The sequence below is a fragment of the Taeniopygia guttata genome, chromosome 2 (genome assembly GCF_048771995.1).
Source record: "Taeniopygia guttata chromosome 2, bTaeGut7.mat, whole genome shotgun sequence".
Taxonomy (NCBI): domain Eukaryota; kingdom Metazoa; phylum Chordata; class Aves; order Passeriformes; family Estrildidae; genus Taeniopygia; species Taeniopygia guttata.
This window is the reverse complement of record NC_133026.1, coordinates 47,706,126-47,722,578: the sequence shown is the minus strand read 5'-3', so window position 1 is coordinate 47,722,578 and position 16,453 is coordinate 47,706,126. Positions and strand designations below refer to the sequence as shown.

The 16,453-nt window shown below is 39.2% G+C and overlaps 1 protein-coding gene across 1 annotated transcript; it reads right to left on the bottom strand.

Annotated features, from left to right (window-relative positions):
* Positions 1-1,804: 1,804 nt before the first annotated feature.
* On the bottom strand, positions 1,805-6,243 carry LOC115493722 (probable G-protein coupled receptor 141). Its single transcript, XM_030265198.4, has 2 exons — positions 5,917-6,243; positions 1,805-4,576 (listed from the first exon to the last, which is right to left on the bottom strand). The coding sequence occupies exon 2, from the start codon at positions 4,553-4,555 to the stop codon at positions 3,686-3,688; it is 870 nt and encodes a 289-aa protein (XP_030121058.1). The 5' UTR covers positions 4,556-4,576; positions 5,917-6,243; the 3' UTR covers positions 1,805-3,685.
* Positions 6,244-16,453: the final 10,210 nt, after the last annotated feature.

Sequence of the window (16,453 nt, the reverse complement as noted above, 5' to 3'; positions counted from 1 at the left end):
GGTTTTTTGATGGTCTTTCGTAGCTTTGATATTTTTTAAAGCTATTTTTTTTCATGATTTCTCTGGGCTTAGCTTTGTCTGGTATTAATTCTCTGTTGCATCATTGCCACACGTGTTGCCCTCCTGTAGTTTTCTGCAATATTTTCACCCATGTGCTTATGGATAAAGCAATTTTTAATTTCTATCATAATTTTAACCCACATGTAGTTCTGCTCTGTATGCCAGATAGCTGCTCTGTGGCTCATGGTGGCACTCAAAGCTCCAAATTGGAATGTATGTGATAAAAGGCAAGGACTGTACTGTGTTTTTATGTTTAGGGTTGACATAGAAAAAGAAAAGGCGACAGATAGTTATGACAGTATCTATTGGTGTTAAGAGTGTCATTGCTTGAGTGATGAAGAAGAAGAAATAAAAAAAGGGAGTGGGAGTGTGCCTTTGTTTCCTCCTAATGCATCTGTTCCTTCTGCTTGTTTGCAGAGAGGGGCATGTCAATCTGACAATGCCATCAATGTGACCTTTCTCTGTGAGCAGGCACAAGGAACAGATGAATCAAAAGGAAGATATTAATTAAAACCAGAGATGTCTCTTGTGTATCACCCTCTGCACTGTTGAGAAAGATATGCTCGAGTTAGGTGGGAACAGGCCACCTGTAGCAGCAATACAGCTGTGACAGCAGTGAGCACACTCATTTGTGTGGTAAGAACCACCTATAGCTTTCCATCAGACTAGCTTAGGAAGTCAGGGATACAAATGGGATTTTGTTTTTGGTCTTCTTGCCTGCTCTGTTTATGCAGAACTTCATGCAGTGAACAACAACGGAAGATACTCTTAGCAGTTTGATATTCTTTGCTCCAGAATGTCTGAGTATTTGTCCCAGTCTTTGTTGGATAACATTGAAAATTAATGGGGTGACTAAATGGCTGACAATTTTACATGATCCTTTGATGTGAAAGCAATTATTAGTGTCTATAATTATCTCCACAATTACTTTGATCCTGCAAACGGCATTCAAATCAGCATTTTTAACTGTGTTCCAGAGGATGTCATTATATAATTCATAGTAAGGAATAGTACCCTACAATCTGAGCTCAATATTATTGTTCTTTCAGAATTTATTTCTCAGACCATCCTTCTGAAAAGTGATAATTTTTTATTTTAACTCATTTTTAAAGTGCATTTAAAGATCTCAGCAGGCGACTAGGTATTAATAGAGTATCTCTCTATCACTTTAATGTGAGTCTTAGATGTAACAACACTGAGATCAATACTTAATCCATTATCCTCTGAATTAGGAGGACCATAGTGAGACCTACACATCTGCTCTCCCAGTCTTTTATGCCACAGCCTACCCACTGTGGGGCAGAGTGGGAAAGAGAGAAAGCCTTGGTGCTGTGCAAGTTCACTCCATCCCACCCAGAGCTGGTGCTTGTGCATGCAGCCCCATGGCACCGAGGCAGGGCAAGCAGAGCAGGCCCAGTGCCAGCCAGCAGCCAGTGTCTACCAGACAGCTGTGATGGGCAGCACAGCTTCAGCATCACACCAGGGAGTCAAGTCAATGGGTCAGGGTTATTGCAGCAAGGTGAAAAATGTCAGGCTATACACAGGCAAGGCCATTAAGACATGAATGGTTGAATGGCTGAGGACATGCATGTAATTTTCCTTTTTCTCCTCCATACTTGCACACCATTATGGTGGACAGATAGATCACCAGTAGACTCACAAGCAAGGTCAGATGACTGTGATCTTTACCAGGCAGGTCACCTTGGAAACATTGGTCAGTGAGAATAAGCAGCAACATAGGACATTTCTTCAAGGAACAAATTTTTTATTTAGCCCCGGGAGCACAGTAAGGGAAAAACAGTGTACTTGTTGCACCACCTGCAACTTTGCCAGTTTTTCTAAAAGCTTTGGTAGACCCAGCTTTAGAATATCTCCCTTTATACTTCATCTCTGTGATACTAAACTCTAGCCCTATCTGCTGCCTTTGAAAATCATGGGCTGATCAAACTGTTTTTTGAATAGGAGTGGACATGGTAACTCCAGAGGAAGCCATCAGACCAGGATTTTCAGATTTCAGGACTTGCTGCTGGGCCCTGGACACCTTACATTTTTTAAAGAGACAGAAAGGAACCTGAAACCATAGGAGTTTTCAACAATTTTTTTTTTCTATGGAAATGTCAAGGCAAAAATGTTTATTCAGGATTGACAGAGTAGGTGTAAGCTTTTTCATTCAAAGAAATGTCATCAATCTGAGTTGTTAGTAGCATTACTTTGTAAGTGTACTTTATTATCCTCCCAAATCAAGCTTCAATCCATTTGAATCCAGGGATTTACTTTTTTGTTACTTTCTGTAGCAAAGATTGCCAGACTAAAAATTATGGGAACTTACAGGGCTGTGAAGGAGGAAGTGTAGCCTTGTGTGACTTAGGAGTCTGTGGTGTGAGAAATCTGGCCTCAAGCTGCTTGGATGCAGCAAACAACTGTGGGGCCTTCAACAGAGAGGTTAGAGACCTTCTGCACTGAGCAGAGCAGGAAGAATGAATCATTAAAAATAACTTTTAAATCATGACGATAAAACAGACATTCCCAAAACAGATGTGATTCCCACAGAATATAATCTATCTAATGGAGAAAAGATATACTTCAGAACAAGCTTGTATACACATACACAAGCTTATGCGGAACTGGTTAAGCACTGTTCAGTAAGTTTATTCTGGTTCTCTTTTGTTATATGTGTAAATGGAAAAAATATGGCATCAGGTAATAAATCAACAGTCAATTGAAAGTGACCAGACATCAAAGGTTTTTGAAGGCTAATAAAGTGTTTCCTTGTCCTGGAGAGGGTCTGATCTTTCCCCTCAACTAAACTCCAGATCCAGTTATGGAAGAACAGCAACTTTTTTGGCTACAATGGACCTAAGAGATAACAAATCCAGTCCTGATGGGAGAGTGATATAACGCAGAAGTTTTGAATCCTGTTCTGCTCTCATTCACTCTAAATATATAATTAACACAATTCAGAGCTCCTTGTGGATTTGGAATGACACAAATAAAGATGAAGTTGTGATAAATATAAGCTTTCACATAATTTAATTTAATATATACTTTATATAAATTATACAAATGGAGGTTGGACCCGATGACCCACTGTGGTCTCTTCTAATCTAACCCATTCTGTGATTCTATGAATACTTCTCATTTGAGTAGAGTTAATGTCCTTGCTATCTAAAATCACTAATACAAATATCCTGTAAAGGAATTTCTTTTTCCAGCTCTTCCCTTCAGTATCACAATTGCCAGAAGAAGTTAGACGTTCAGAGAAGTGAACTTACTGTCCACAATGGATTGTGGTTACTGAGACACTTTGAGGGAAAAAATTACAAAGGAATGGGTACTAGGTGTAATTGCTAGAGAAGGACAGCTAAGGAAAATCTTAATGGCATGACTCTTAGGTTAAGACTAGAGTAAGACTCAAGTGTGCCTGCCTTCTAGAGAGAAGATAAAAAAGAGTAGCTTGTGAAAGAGGAATCTTACTGGCCTGCAAAAGCCAAACAATGCTGTGGACCTATAGAGGCATGCCATAAACTCACCAGTCTTCCTAGCTCAGGAAAATTCCAACACAGTTTTATTTCTCTCAAAAGCCAGTACTGACATACTGCAGCTGGACTTTCTGGTAGCTCACAGTTCAGTGGGCTATTCCTGCTATGAAACACAACATATCCAGGCAGCACATTGTTGTTAAAGCTAAAAAAACCTCATTGTATAGGAGTAGTTTATGGTCTTTATCAAGGTCATAGTTTTGGATGTAATATACTCTGAATACATGATGAGGCATAAAGCAGACTAATGTTACCAAGATGAAGAATAAACTCTTTGCCTGAGCCCTGAATTCCACGTGAGAGTTAATGTCAGGCCAGTATTTCATGGCTACTCTGTAGATCACAGTCAGCTGGATTCCGGTGAGCACAGCACACACCACCACCAAAATCCCAACCAGGCAGTAGTTGGCGATCACCATGTGAGCCTGCTGCAGCTCCCCGTGGAACTGGAAGCACTCGGAGGAGCGGTACGTCCTCGAGGTGCCATAGTAGGAGAGGAGAACGGGCGTGACCACCAGCGCTCCCAGCAGCCAGACAGCCCCCACCCAGGCCACGGTGTAGCACTTCCGAAACTCCAGGCGGAGCAGCCGGGCTATGATGATGGCCACGTAAAAGGCGAAGGTGGAATACATGTGCAGGTAGATGATGGCGCTCGTCAGCCTGCAGGCGAACCGCCCGAATTTCCACTCCCCCAGAATGTAGTAGCTGAGGCGGAAGGGGATGCTGAGGAGCATGAAGCTGTGCAGCACCAGGAGGCTGATGATCATAATGGTCATCACAGATTGTGATCTCCTTTGAAACAACTGCCGGGACATCATGATGACTCCAAGGGTGCCGCCAGCCAGGTTGATGATGTATAGGACTATCAGAAGTGTGTGGAGTTTCTCTGAGGAGTTCAGTGCTGTGTCATTGGAGGAGTGGTTCTGTTGGGTTATGCAGCTGTTAAGCATCCTCATAAGCTCCTCTTTTGAAGATTACTGAAAAGGAAAAATAGGAGCTAAACATTTTTCTTTGTTATTTCCTTTATTGTTAACTGGAATATCACAGATTCCTAAAGAGACACTACTGAATTGCAATTGAAATTATGTTATCCCCATGTAGTTTACAGCCTTATAACTGTTGTGATCCTGCATATGACAGCAATAACCCATGCCTCTTGGGGTTAAAACTACATTTTACATAATTATGAATGAAATTTTGATTAACTAAACTGCATTCTAGGATTTTTTTTTTTCAATTATTTGCCTCTAGATTCAGCCATTTGTAATAATGAAGACGCTGTTTGTAAATTGTGCAAGTTTTATCTGCATTCATACTATAAAGCTTAAATTAGAGGTGGGAAAATACTGAAATATGAAAATGTTGTATCTATCATGTGTGGATACTCTGTGATGACAACTGATCCATCTTTTTAGCATCTTGCTGAATGGGTACAAAATACACATAGGTAGCAACAGTTTGTTTCTAGAAACATGGAGCAAATTGAAAAGAACGTCTGCAGATGAAAAGTCAATTTCTTTTTGCTTCATCTGCAAGTATTTTTTGCTACAGAATTTCACCTGAGTTACTCTACTATGAAAAGTGATGAGAAGGTGAAAATTGATTTAGGAATGATCTTCTGAAAGGTATAATTCTTTTGGCACTTGTTGAACATAGCCACATACAGCTGCATTCTTATTTAGACAACTCAAAATGTGGACTTGTATACAGATTTCTGTACAAATATACAGGGATAATTCACAGAGTAGATAGATACTTTGCTAATGAAATGTACCCTTATCTTACAGTTTTGAAAGAATAAAGTTAGAGCTAAAAAATTATCTCTTAAAAGAGCATAATCTTTTCTGTCTGATTCCTTTGAAGTTTGAAATCAGTAAACTTGTTTTAATTGGCAAGTCTTAATTCTTTGCACCCATCTATGAATTGATAGACTGCAACTGCAAAACATTTTCAGAGAAACGTTTTATTTATGAAGCATCAGGCAAAACATCTTTACAAAGTCAAGATTTATCTTAACCTTTCTGTTCACCCACTTTTAAAATTCATGACCTTATAGCTTTTAAATGTTTAAAATTGTTTATCTGCCTAATAATCCCAAGACAAGCACAACAAATTTCCCAGAAACTTTGCTACACCTAAAGTTTTACAAATCAATTAATTTTCCAACATATATTGTTGATATTCCAAGTTGGCTTTGAAAATATACGAGTTTTAGTTGTTCTAGACAGCATAATTACAACCTAATGACAGCATTTTCTACCACTTTGAAATAGATTATATTTTTTCTATTTATAGCAATAAAGTATTTGAATTTTACCTTATAATCTCTTCTTTTTGTGACTCCACCCTGAAATGTGTCATTTCATGCAGCTGTAGCATATGGTGTGCATAAGCAGAGTGAAAAAGACAGTCTTTGACTTGTTTGACCAAGAAGGACTGAGAGTGTTCTCAGCCCACACACAGGAAGAAACAAGCCTTCCTTTCGCTCCTCTGCGATAGCAATCTCATATGTGCAACATCTAATGCTCTTTTCATCATGCAGGGAGAACCACAGAAAAGCTGCTGAGCTGGCTGAGACTATCAGTGTGCTGGGACGTGTAGAACAGATCAAGTCAGGACTTCCTCTGACCACAATTTGGTAATCCTAAAGCTCAGGCAGGCAGTTATTCCCTGAGCCATACAACTACCACAAGATACCAGGTTTTGCTGCTAAACAGGTGAGAAGTGCCACTGATCAAGGAAAGAAATGTACACCTGAGCAAAGGATTTTTTCCTTATACATCCACTTTCCCAGTGAACTGGCTTTATGTTTAATAATTAAGCTGAATGTTCCAGAATAACAAAGTGTTTAGCAGAGTTAACAGGGGATTTCACTCTAAGATGTTATTAGACCATCAAGGATTCAGAGGTGATTTCTCACAGTTTAAATATTATACATAAAACAAGATGTAGGCATATATGAAAAGCATCTTAAGAGTTCCTGCTGTTAAAAAAATACATGGGCAACAGGCCTTGAAAATTATTCCTGATCAAAAGGCATGAATGCAGACCCCAAAACATATCATTAGTATGTGTCAGCTCACTAAAAAGAGGAGGACTTTGGGTCATATCTCTTGTTGAGACATTAAAAAGCAGATTCTTTGTCAAAAATTAAACAGAAAAATGTTAGTTCAGTTTATTTTTCAACTAAAGCTCTAGATCCCAATCAGAGTTATCCCTATTCAAACATGATAGGCAACACATAAGGTTTTGTGAGCAAACTATAAAATAAAAACAGTATTGCAGAGAGGTTGAACTAGCATTGCTCCTGCCATCAGTCAGCCACCTTCTGCTGTGGATGAGAGGACGGTTCCCTTTGAGAGGCATGTCTGCTACTAAGAACAGTGTTAGGAAGAGCAAGATGTGAAAGAGAGCTACCAGAACTAAATAAATACAAAACTTCAAAAAAATAAAAAGCTGAAAAGAGAAACAGGAAGGTCTGTGAGGGTAAGGATGTGGAAACAGCAGTCTGTGAGAAATACTCAGGATAAACTCTGAAAGCTTTGAGAGAGCAGTTACCATTTCATTCAGACCAGGATTCAGAGCAGCAGGGATGCCCATTTTGGATGCTGCATATGTTTGTGGGCTTGGAGTAAAAGAAACATGTGATTGTTCCATTAGAGCACTGATGGAGGGCAACTACCTGGGTAATGGTACTCACCAGCAGTGGTTCCAGCATCACCTAATCCCACACAAGGACAGGCTGCTGCCTGACACTGTAGTGGTGGTGGTTGGAGGGCAAAATGATCAGCTGGGTCTGCAGAAATGCACAGGAAGGTAGTGAACAGCCTGGATGTCAGACACTGATGGTTTCCATGTGTTAGAATGATCATGAAATTACAGCCACAGCCTCTGGGTGAAGCAGGGAAAGCTGCTGCCTTGTCCACAGAGCTTGAAGGAATCCATAAACCTTGAACCACCACGCAATAAAATCAGAAGAGACATGAAGAAATTGCATTCCTCAAGTAGCTATTTTGTGACAGCCAGCACTCCAGACAGACCTGAATCAGACTCTGAGATCAGGAGTTTTGTGCACTCTGTTACCTTCTTGAGTCCAGTCTGAGCTCTTTGGATGTAAAGTCAGGCCAAAACCCAGCAAAGGTGTTGCCCAGGTAATTCTCTTGTCACCTTGGGGACAGTGCTGTTGGCTGGCACCAAAACTGCTGAAGGTCAGAAACTGAACTTCTCCACTGATGTTTTCATACCTCTCAGTCTCTTTTCCCTTGAAACGTGTATGTTAATGCTGTTCAGTGTGCTAACCTTGTTTTTCATGTTCTTCTGTTAAATAAATAAAAAATAATTTAAAAATCAGGAAATTCAGCCCTGTAATCTAGGTTTAGTTTTTAGCTAACTTTGTTACTTGAGTGCAAGAGAAAACTTAGTCAGCACATAACTTGCCTTGACCAGAGAATAAAGATTGAAAGTGACATGCATCTATACACAGCAGAGATCCAGGTCAAGACTAGATTTACAAATAGATTTTAAGGAAGGAAGGGACTGCACATATCTGGTTCAGCACTGGGGTAAACAGAAGACAAAGAAGAAGAGTGGAGGTTTCAATTACTGAGCTGGGAAAATGAAACAGAAGAAGAAGTAGCAGCTGAGAGAAGAGAAACGAGACCTGTTGTGTGTTTGGAGATGGGACGAATATCTGTGGAAGTGTTGCTGCTGGTGCCCACGCATGCGTGTGGCAGATTTCCTCTAAGGAGGGACTAGGTCCACAGTAGAACTCTAAGTTCTCCATTTCATGTCTGCATGATTTCCTCTTCTCCCTGCATCAGTTGACAAAAATATTGTCTTTTCTGGTCAGTATAATAGCAACCAAGGCTTCACATTTGGTTTCAAGAGCTGCTTTCTGTCTTCGAACAGCCATAAAACTCTCCTGTCTTTTGTGACTGGATAGATTTTCGGTTTTAGCTACTTCCAGATTAGGGTGATAACTGCTGATAATTCAAATGATTTATTAATATTAATCCTTTATTGCTAGCTGCTTACAAGAACTGAGTTACACATTGGTCATAAACAATGGTAAAATTGTTTTACCATATGTTATGTTTTAAAATACTGCTTTTTCTGGGATTGCAGGTGAAATTACAGTTCTTGCTGTCTCGCTCCCAACTTTTCCGACATGAGTCACAGGTACTGGATAGTAAGAAATTCATACTCCATACTTAGGGAACATACAGGATAATCCCTTTAATTTGCCAATCCCACCCACCTATGCTCATGAATAATTTACTAACTTCAGCTAGTAAATGGTCAAGAAGTTTAGCAGAACTTTTCAGATTCTTGGACTACTCTTCTAATTATTTTATTGCAGGTTTACTTAGAGATTTCTCAGGCATTGCCAGGATGGGAGAAGCTGTCTGGCTTCTCTGTTTTTTAGAAATCATAATATATAGTTGCCTTAGTCATATCTATTTAGTATGCCTCAAAAGTAGACATACTTTATATAAATAGAAGTAATATGCGGAGGAATTTGGCAGAGTATATCATAGGCAGGCTATGACTTACCTTTTAAAACAAAGCTGTTATTTATTTGATTTGGTGCAAAGAGAAGAGATTTGTTATTATAAATTCAGGAACTTGTCATAATTCTTCTGTCCTGGTACATGCCAGTTTAGAAGTAAGTTAGAAGAGTTATTAAATAGTTTTGTCCCATTATTTGGTCTAGTTGCCCTCTAACACCTGTAGTGGCAATTAAAGTTGTTGCTTTAGTTTACTCCAGAAAATTGATATTACTGGCTATAAAGCCATTTTACTTGGAAACAGCTGCAGAAAACCACAGGTAAGTCAAGGATCTGGCACCAACAGCATAAATTTTTCCTTACCCCAAATGCTTTTCTTTCTGCTTCACCATGCTGCTACTGACTGTCCTTTTCAAGCTTCCCATTGCTTCAGTCTCACAGCCTTTCTCAGAAGTCTGTATTTCAAGGAATAGCTCCACATAATGCTGCTATACCTGGTTTATCATGTTCTACTTGATAAATAACATCACAGCCATAGAGTCTGAATTCTTCCCTGATACTTATACACAAAATCAACAAGCCTCTTCTGGAATTAGATCCCTGAAACTAATTTTTGCTTGAAACAGAGTTGGGCAAGGCTTAATCATTATTAAACTAAAAAGCAATTAGAAAGGAAGCACATAAGCCAATTAACTCATGCAGTTAATAAGAAGGATGTGAAGATTCTAGAGCAAGTCCAGAGGAGGCCATAAAATGATCAGAGGGATGGAGCACCTCTCCTATGAAAACAGGCTGAGAGAGTTGGGGTTGTTCATCCCAGAGAACAAAATGCTCTAAGGAGACCTTAGAGAACTTTCCAGTATATAAAGGGGACCTCCAGGAAAGATGGAAAGAGACTTTTCACAAGGACATGTAGGGGTAGGATAAGGGTAATGGTAATGGCTTTGAAGTGAAAGAAGAGAGATTTAGATTAGAGAGGAGGAAGAAATTCTTTACTGTGGGGGTGATGAGGCACTGAACAGGTTACACAGAGAAACTGTGGATGCCCCATTCCTGGAGATGTTCAAGATTTCGACAGAAGAGCCTTTGAGTAATGTAGTCTAGTGGAAGGTGCTCCTGCTCACGTCAGGAATTTAGTGATATTTGGTGTCCCTTCCACACCAAGGTATTCTATGATTCTATGATCAGGTTTTATGTTTGGGTTGTTTTCACAAATTTCCATTTATCCTAAACTCTCCAAGGTCTTAAAACTGTGTTTGTGGCCACATTTCACAAAAAATGAGCCTTAGTCTTACTGAGGCGAGTTTCCTATTTTTCTGAAAGAAAAACAAGTTCTTTTCTTCTGAATAGAGTTGCAGAGAGAGCACTAGAGGACAAGGATGAGGACTCTAAATACTAAAAATGATTGAATTTGTCAGTAAATTAGTTTATAATTTAGATGAGTCTAGTATCTAGAGGCCTGTCATCCTAATTTCATCAAAATACACATCCATAGAAGTAAGTTAATCAAAAAATAAGAAAAAGAAAAGGATCTTGAACTATTGAGGATTTGAAGTATCCAATATCAGCTCCATAGGAATGAAGCCTATGAGCAAATCAGAAAAAAAGAATTAGCATTTATTCTTGTGAGTGTTGGGTGGTAGGGAGTGGGAATGAATATCAATAGTGTGAATTCTAAGGTACAAAGGAAATTAAATATATTAAATATGAGTACAAAACAGAAGACCTAGTGCACCTCCAAAAAATAGTGATGTTTCTTTCTGTTCTCAGGGGTACAAAATGGACTGTTTGTGAAAGGAGAAGGTTTTTTAGTTCCCATCACTAAAAAGAGAACTGAATACAAAAACCATGCTGCAAGATATCAGACTTTTCTGATTTAGTTTCCTGTGAGATACCCAAAGATGCCTAAAGAAGCAAAAGTGAGTTTGAAATTTGAACCTTTTGGCTAGTGGATACCACCACAGAAATTTTTTTCCTTCAAGCCCCTTGGAGAAAACACAGGGTTTGTCCCACAGAGGAAACTCCAAAGCTGAGGCCATTTGGCGCTGGACAGAGCCCTGTATTTACAAAAAACTGATGCTCTCACCTCCAGAGAGCCTTGTCCATAGGATGACTGTCATTTGAAGAAGAAAATACAGCGAAGGAAAACCAGGTCTGCAGCACTCAGCAACAGAAGTAGCTTAAAGTACTGTGCAGACAGGAATAATCTTAAGGGATTTAAAAAGAGATGCCTACCATATTTCAAGTGTACTTCCTTCCAATCCCTGCCTCGAGAAAGGTTCTGTTGACTCCTTCAATGCCACCAGTAGCAGCCAGGAATGAACCTCTGTGCTGGCAAGTCCATCATCCATGATTCCGGCAGAACAGTGTAATTTCTGCTGCCTTTTTTGCTAGTTGGGAAATCTCTATGCTTCCATTATGTAGACTGTTTACAGGAATAAAATGCGATGAATGCCATGTGTACGTCTGTTTATAGCCCATACTCTCAGCACATGGCAAAGAGAATATGTACAACAAACAAAAAATGCTGTCATGATAAATTGATCATGATCCTAAGTACCATCAAACTGTCTACATAGATCCATTCAATAGCTTTCACTATTTCTTTGTTTCCTCAGTTCAAGGATTTGAGCAATTACTGTAATAGTAAGAATATTTCTACCCTAGAACATAGATGGACCATGCAGCTAATTAACATGTTTTAACCTAACTGTGAAAATTGAATATGTGATTGGTTCCAACTGAACTGTGCATCAGAGCCTTGTTGAACTTATCTTTCCATTATAACAAAAATAGATTGCAAAACAAATGAATAGGATGGAGGGGAATGTTAAAAATCGAGTGATTAACTTAATTGCTTTTTATTCAACCACCAGTAATTCCTAGAAATGAAGGATGGAAGAAGCCATTTATTTATTTATTTAGTTAGTTATTTAACTCAAGACTGAGAGAGAGAAAAATTTGCCTTAAGTATGATTAATAATAATTTGGTCTAAAGTGTAGATGAAAATCAGGGAGGAAGTTTACCTACACATTTCAAATTTCATAGTCTTATGTGCTTCAATTGTACATTTTCAATGTATAAAATAGCAGAAATAATTCTATTAGAAATAAGCATCTTTAAACACATTATATTTAGCTATAAACATAAAGGCTTAAATAGTAGAAAAAAATCAAAATTTGGTTCCTTTATATGAGAAGACATAAACTGTCAAAAATAAATCCAGGGATTATGTTCTCAGTTCAAAGGAGGACACTGAAAGGGCCAATTAATTTTCTTCTTACTTTTTTTTTCACTAAGCATGCTTTTAGGCAAGACTGTCAAAACATTGTTAGCCAGCATAAACCAATTGCTACCTATGAGAGGATAAAGATTAATTAATTCAAATGTTGTTTTTTAGATCCTCCTGATAGTCCAAATCCTCCTGATTAAAAAATGAATAAATAATAGGCTTTTCCTTTTTGAGTCTTAGGAATTTTTTTGCTTTACATGTTCAAATTTAACAATTTGAATAAAAATAAGATTGTATTAAAATCCAATTTTATTTTCAAAACTGAAGCTCTTAAACTACAAGTTTAAGGAATTTTACAGTCTTTTAACTCCTTCTTTAAAAATGTGTCTTAAATTCTGGCTGGTAGCTAAGCTAAGCCCTCACTCATTTCCCCAGAGGGGTGGGGATGAGAACTGGAAGGGCAAAAGAGAGAAGAAAAGTTTTGGGTCAAGATAAAGGCAATTTAATAAGTGGAGAGAGATAAAGGGAAACATAAATTAAGCCGTGCAAAAGCAGTCATCCCTCACCACCCGAAAATGATGCCCAATCAGTCTCTGAGCAACAGCTACTTTGGCAAAACTCCCCCTTCCCAGTTTTACTGCTGAGTGTGTTGTTATGCGGTACAGAAGATTCTTTTAGGCAGTTCAGATCAGCTGTCCCAGCTATGTCCTCTCTCCACCTCCTGCCCACCCTCAGCCCATGGGCAAGAGGAGCAGACTCATAAAAGAGAAAAGGTGTTGGTGCCATGAAAGTCTGGCTCAGCAAGGGCTACACTACTGGTGTGTTCTCAACACTGTTTTGCCACTAAACTAAAACACAGCACCATATGGGCAGCTATGGAGAAAAATTTCTCCATCCCAGCCAGGCCAGTACAGGAAAAGAAAAATACGGTTGTGAAGAAAACTGTTTAAGTATTCTCAAAATGTAATAAAATATTAATAATTTCAAAATGAAAGGGTTTCTTTTGAAAAATTTAAAAATTTAGTTGCAAAGCTTGTCTCAAATATAGATTAATCCAGGAAAAAACTTTCTAGGTTAAACCCTCCTCTGAATGAACCTGTAATAAGGACAATACTTACTTAATATTTTCCTAAAAGGATCTGTCACTGGTAGCAAAATTCTCACTTGGTAGAAGAAGACAGGGACAGAGTGGGGTATGTTAAAACATGTTTGGTCACTGAAAGATGGGACATATCAGGTGAGCAAGAGTGTGAGGGTTAAGCATGGCTCTGAAAGACTTCCAAAGAAGAGCTGCCAGGAGAAGCTGGCAGCCAGTTGATAGCAAAGCTCTTCAGTGCTGGATCTGAAAACCTCCAGTGTCCCCACCATGAGCTGTGTAACAGGACAGAGCTTTATGGATGGCATTGAGTGGGAGGAAGCAGTAACATGCTGGCAGCTGTGGCTGCTGTTCACAGGGACCTCAGCAGGCTGGGGGAATGGTGGTCAGCCTTCCCCTGCTGTAATTCAGTTAATTGTGCTTTGGGGCAACAAGCTGTGTGCTTGTTGGTAAAATATGCTTTGTAAAGAAGAGGAAGGATAAGATTATGGAACTCCATGTGTGTTTTTTGTCAGATCACTTTATTCTTTCTTGATAAGGGCTTTGGGTACAGTGAATAAAGTTTGGATTAGGAGCACTTAGGGGAAGCAGAAGGGCAGAAACAGTCTCCTCTCTCCAGTGACCAGCGATAGGGCCCAAGGGAATTGCTTCAAGCTGTCAGAGGAAGCTCGAGCTGGACATTAGGAAAATGCTCTTTACCCACAGGGTGGTTGAACACTGGAGCAGACTTCCCAGGAAATAGTAATTCCTGAGCATTGTCCAAATGTGACATCTCAGATGTCACAGGACATCTTTGGGGCTGTCCTGTGCAGGACCAGGAGTTGACTTTGTACCCTGGGGGTCCTTTCAGGTATTCTGTGACTTGTCCTGGAGTTGTGGTAGAGGAGGTTTAAGTTGCATATTAGAAAAGGTTCTTCATCCAGAGAGTGGTGGTTGGGCACTGGAACATGATCCCCAGGGGAGTGCTCTGTCACAGTACCAGCCTGACAGAGCTCAAGGAGCATTTGTACAACACTCTCAGGCACATGGTGTGATTCTTTGGGGTGATCCTTGAGGGTCCCTTCCAAGTCAGTATATTCTATTGAATCTGGGATTCTGTGGTATTCATAACAATTTGAGAATGGTGTAGCTATGAGTCAGGAGGCCCACAGCTCCAGCACCAGAGAAAGTGTTTGGATCCTCCATTCTTAGATTTTTGAAACACAGCTGGACTCAGTTCTGGGCAGCCTCATCTAACTTTTGAGTTTAGCCATGCTTTGAGCAGAGGGTAGGACTGGATGATCTTGAAAGATCACTTACTACCATTTTTAACTGTGATCTAAACTCATCTCAAGACTACAGAGGTGAATCTTCCTTCCACACCTTTACTTTGTGTTCACAAGTTTGTGAAGGTTCAAGTTACTAAATTTGGTTACTAAATGTAGTTACTAACTGGCAGCAATTACTAACGTGGAACATTCTGTAACACAAATTTAAGTTATCATTTGCTCCTACGCACATCCTGACCTCCAGAACAAGATTTTGTCCTTGCTATTATTGTATCATCTCAGGATTTTTCTGTTCTAGCAAAAATACCCCTTGACATTAAACTACGTGAAACCACCTTGGTCCAACATAATTATTATTTTTGTCATTTTTACTTCACATGTACTGCAGTGGTTTCACACTCCTACACATTTTTGTAAAAGATGTTGTTATGGTGATACATTTCACTTGCTGTATTTCTTTGTATGGCTCTGCTACCACTCTTTTGTGTCCCCTGTGTACTTACATATGCTCACGAGTGATCCGTTTGGGTTATTTAATCAAGAAACAGCTGAGACCTTTTTGCAGATTCTATTTTGTCACAGCCTGGATTTTCTTATTTCTTGTGAATTAACTGCCTTGTCATGTGTTTTATTTGTTCTTCTAATTTTGCAGCTTCCTGTACTTCACATTCAATGGGGGGTTAAGTTTGGTGGTATTTGCCATCCTTGTTTATTCTCCACATCCCACTGCTGCATTACAAAGAGCTCTAACTCTTCAAAAGAACCAGAGAAGGCTCAGCCTTTCAAACTGCTTAGTCGACTGAACATTAATACTGCTCAGTGAAACAGGTATCAGCTCAGATTTACAGTCTCCTCTCAGTGGCAGAAAGAATGAGAACCCCGTTTTCAAGAGTGGTTATTTTTCATTTTGGTATTTGTGACTGAGTTTCCAGGCTGATTACTGTTGAGACAAAGTAAAGTGCACAAAAGCATGCAACATCCATTCAGCAGCCCTGAAAGGAGCATATTCTTGAATATCAGAGCAGTGCTACAGTAAATTGCCTCTTTATTTATATAACAGAGCATACAGAGGAGATAAGCGCAGAGCTAATGAGACTCTGCATATATATGGGTTACATTAGTAATGAGAAACAGCTCCACTAATTAACTCTGCTCCCTAATGAAATTAAATTCATGCTGTAAAAGACTTTTACAATAAAGTCAATACAAACCCGAAGTATATCAGTTTCTAACTCTTTCATTATGGCAGAATGACATAAAAAATATCATGGTTTTATATTGGCATGGGACAGTAAGCATTGTTGGTAGGCTGAGCTTGTTCCAGTTTCCATAAAAAAACCCAATAGCTTCCTTTCCTCATCCTTTCCTTTCTTGCATACATGCAGACTGGTAAATCAGTGAACTATTATTTCTCAGTTTTTAAGATAATTTCTGAAAAAAACTTGATACATAAGTTTGCCCAGGTAAATTCATTAAAAGCAAGATAAGCTCAAATTATAAGCTTGAATTTTCTTCCCAAGTGATGAGCTGAATTCTTAGCAAACTTCACAAAGCATATTCCCACTGACTGGTCCTATGAATTATCATCTGCCTGACACTTGCTGTACATCTCCTTACTATGCTGTTTGGATGCTCTGCTAGTTCTCTCCTTCTACAGTATCCTGGTTTTCCATGATCAAAGCTGAGCCGAGACAACAAATACTTTAGTTCTTGCACTACCCGAATAATGAATTATGTTCCACCATGATCC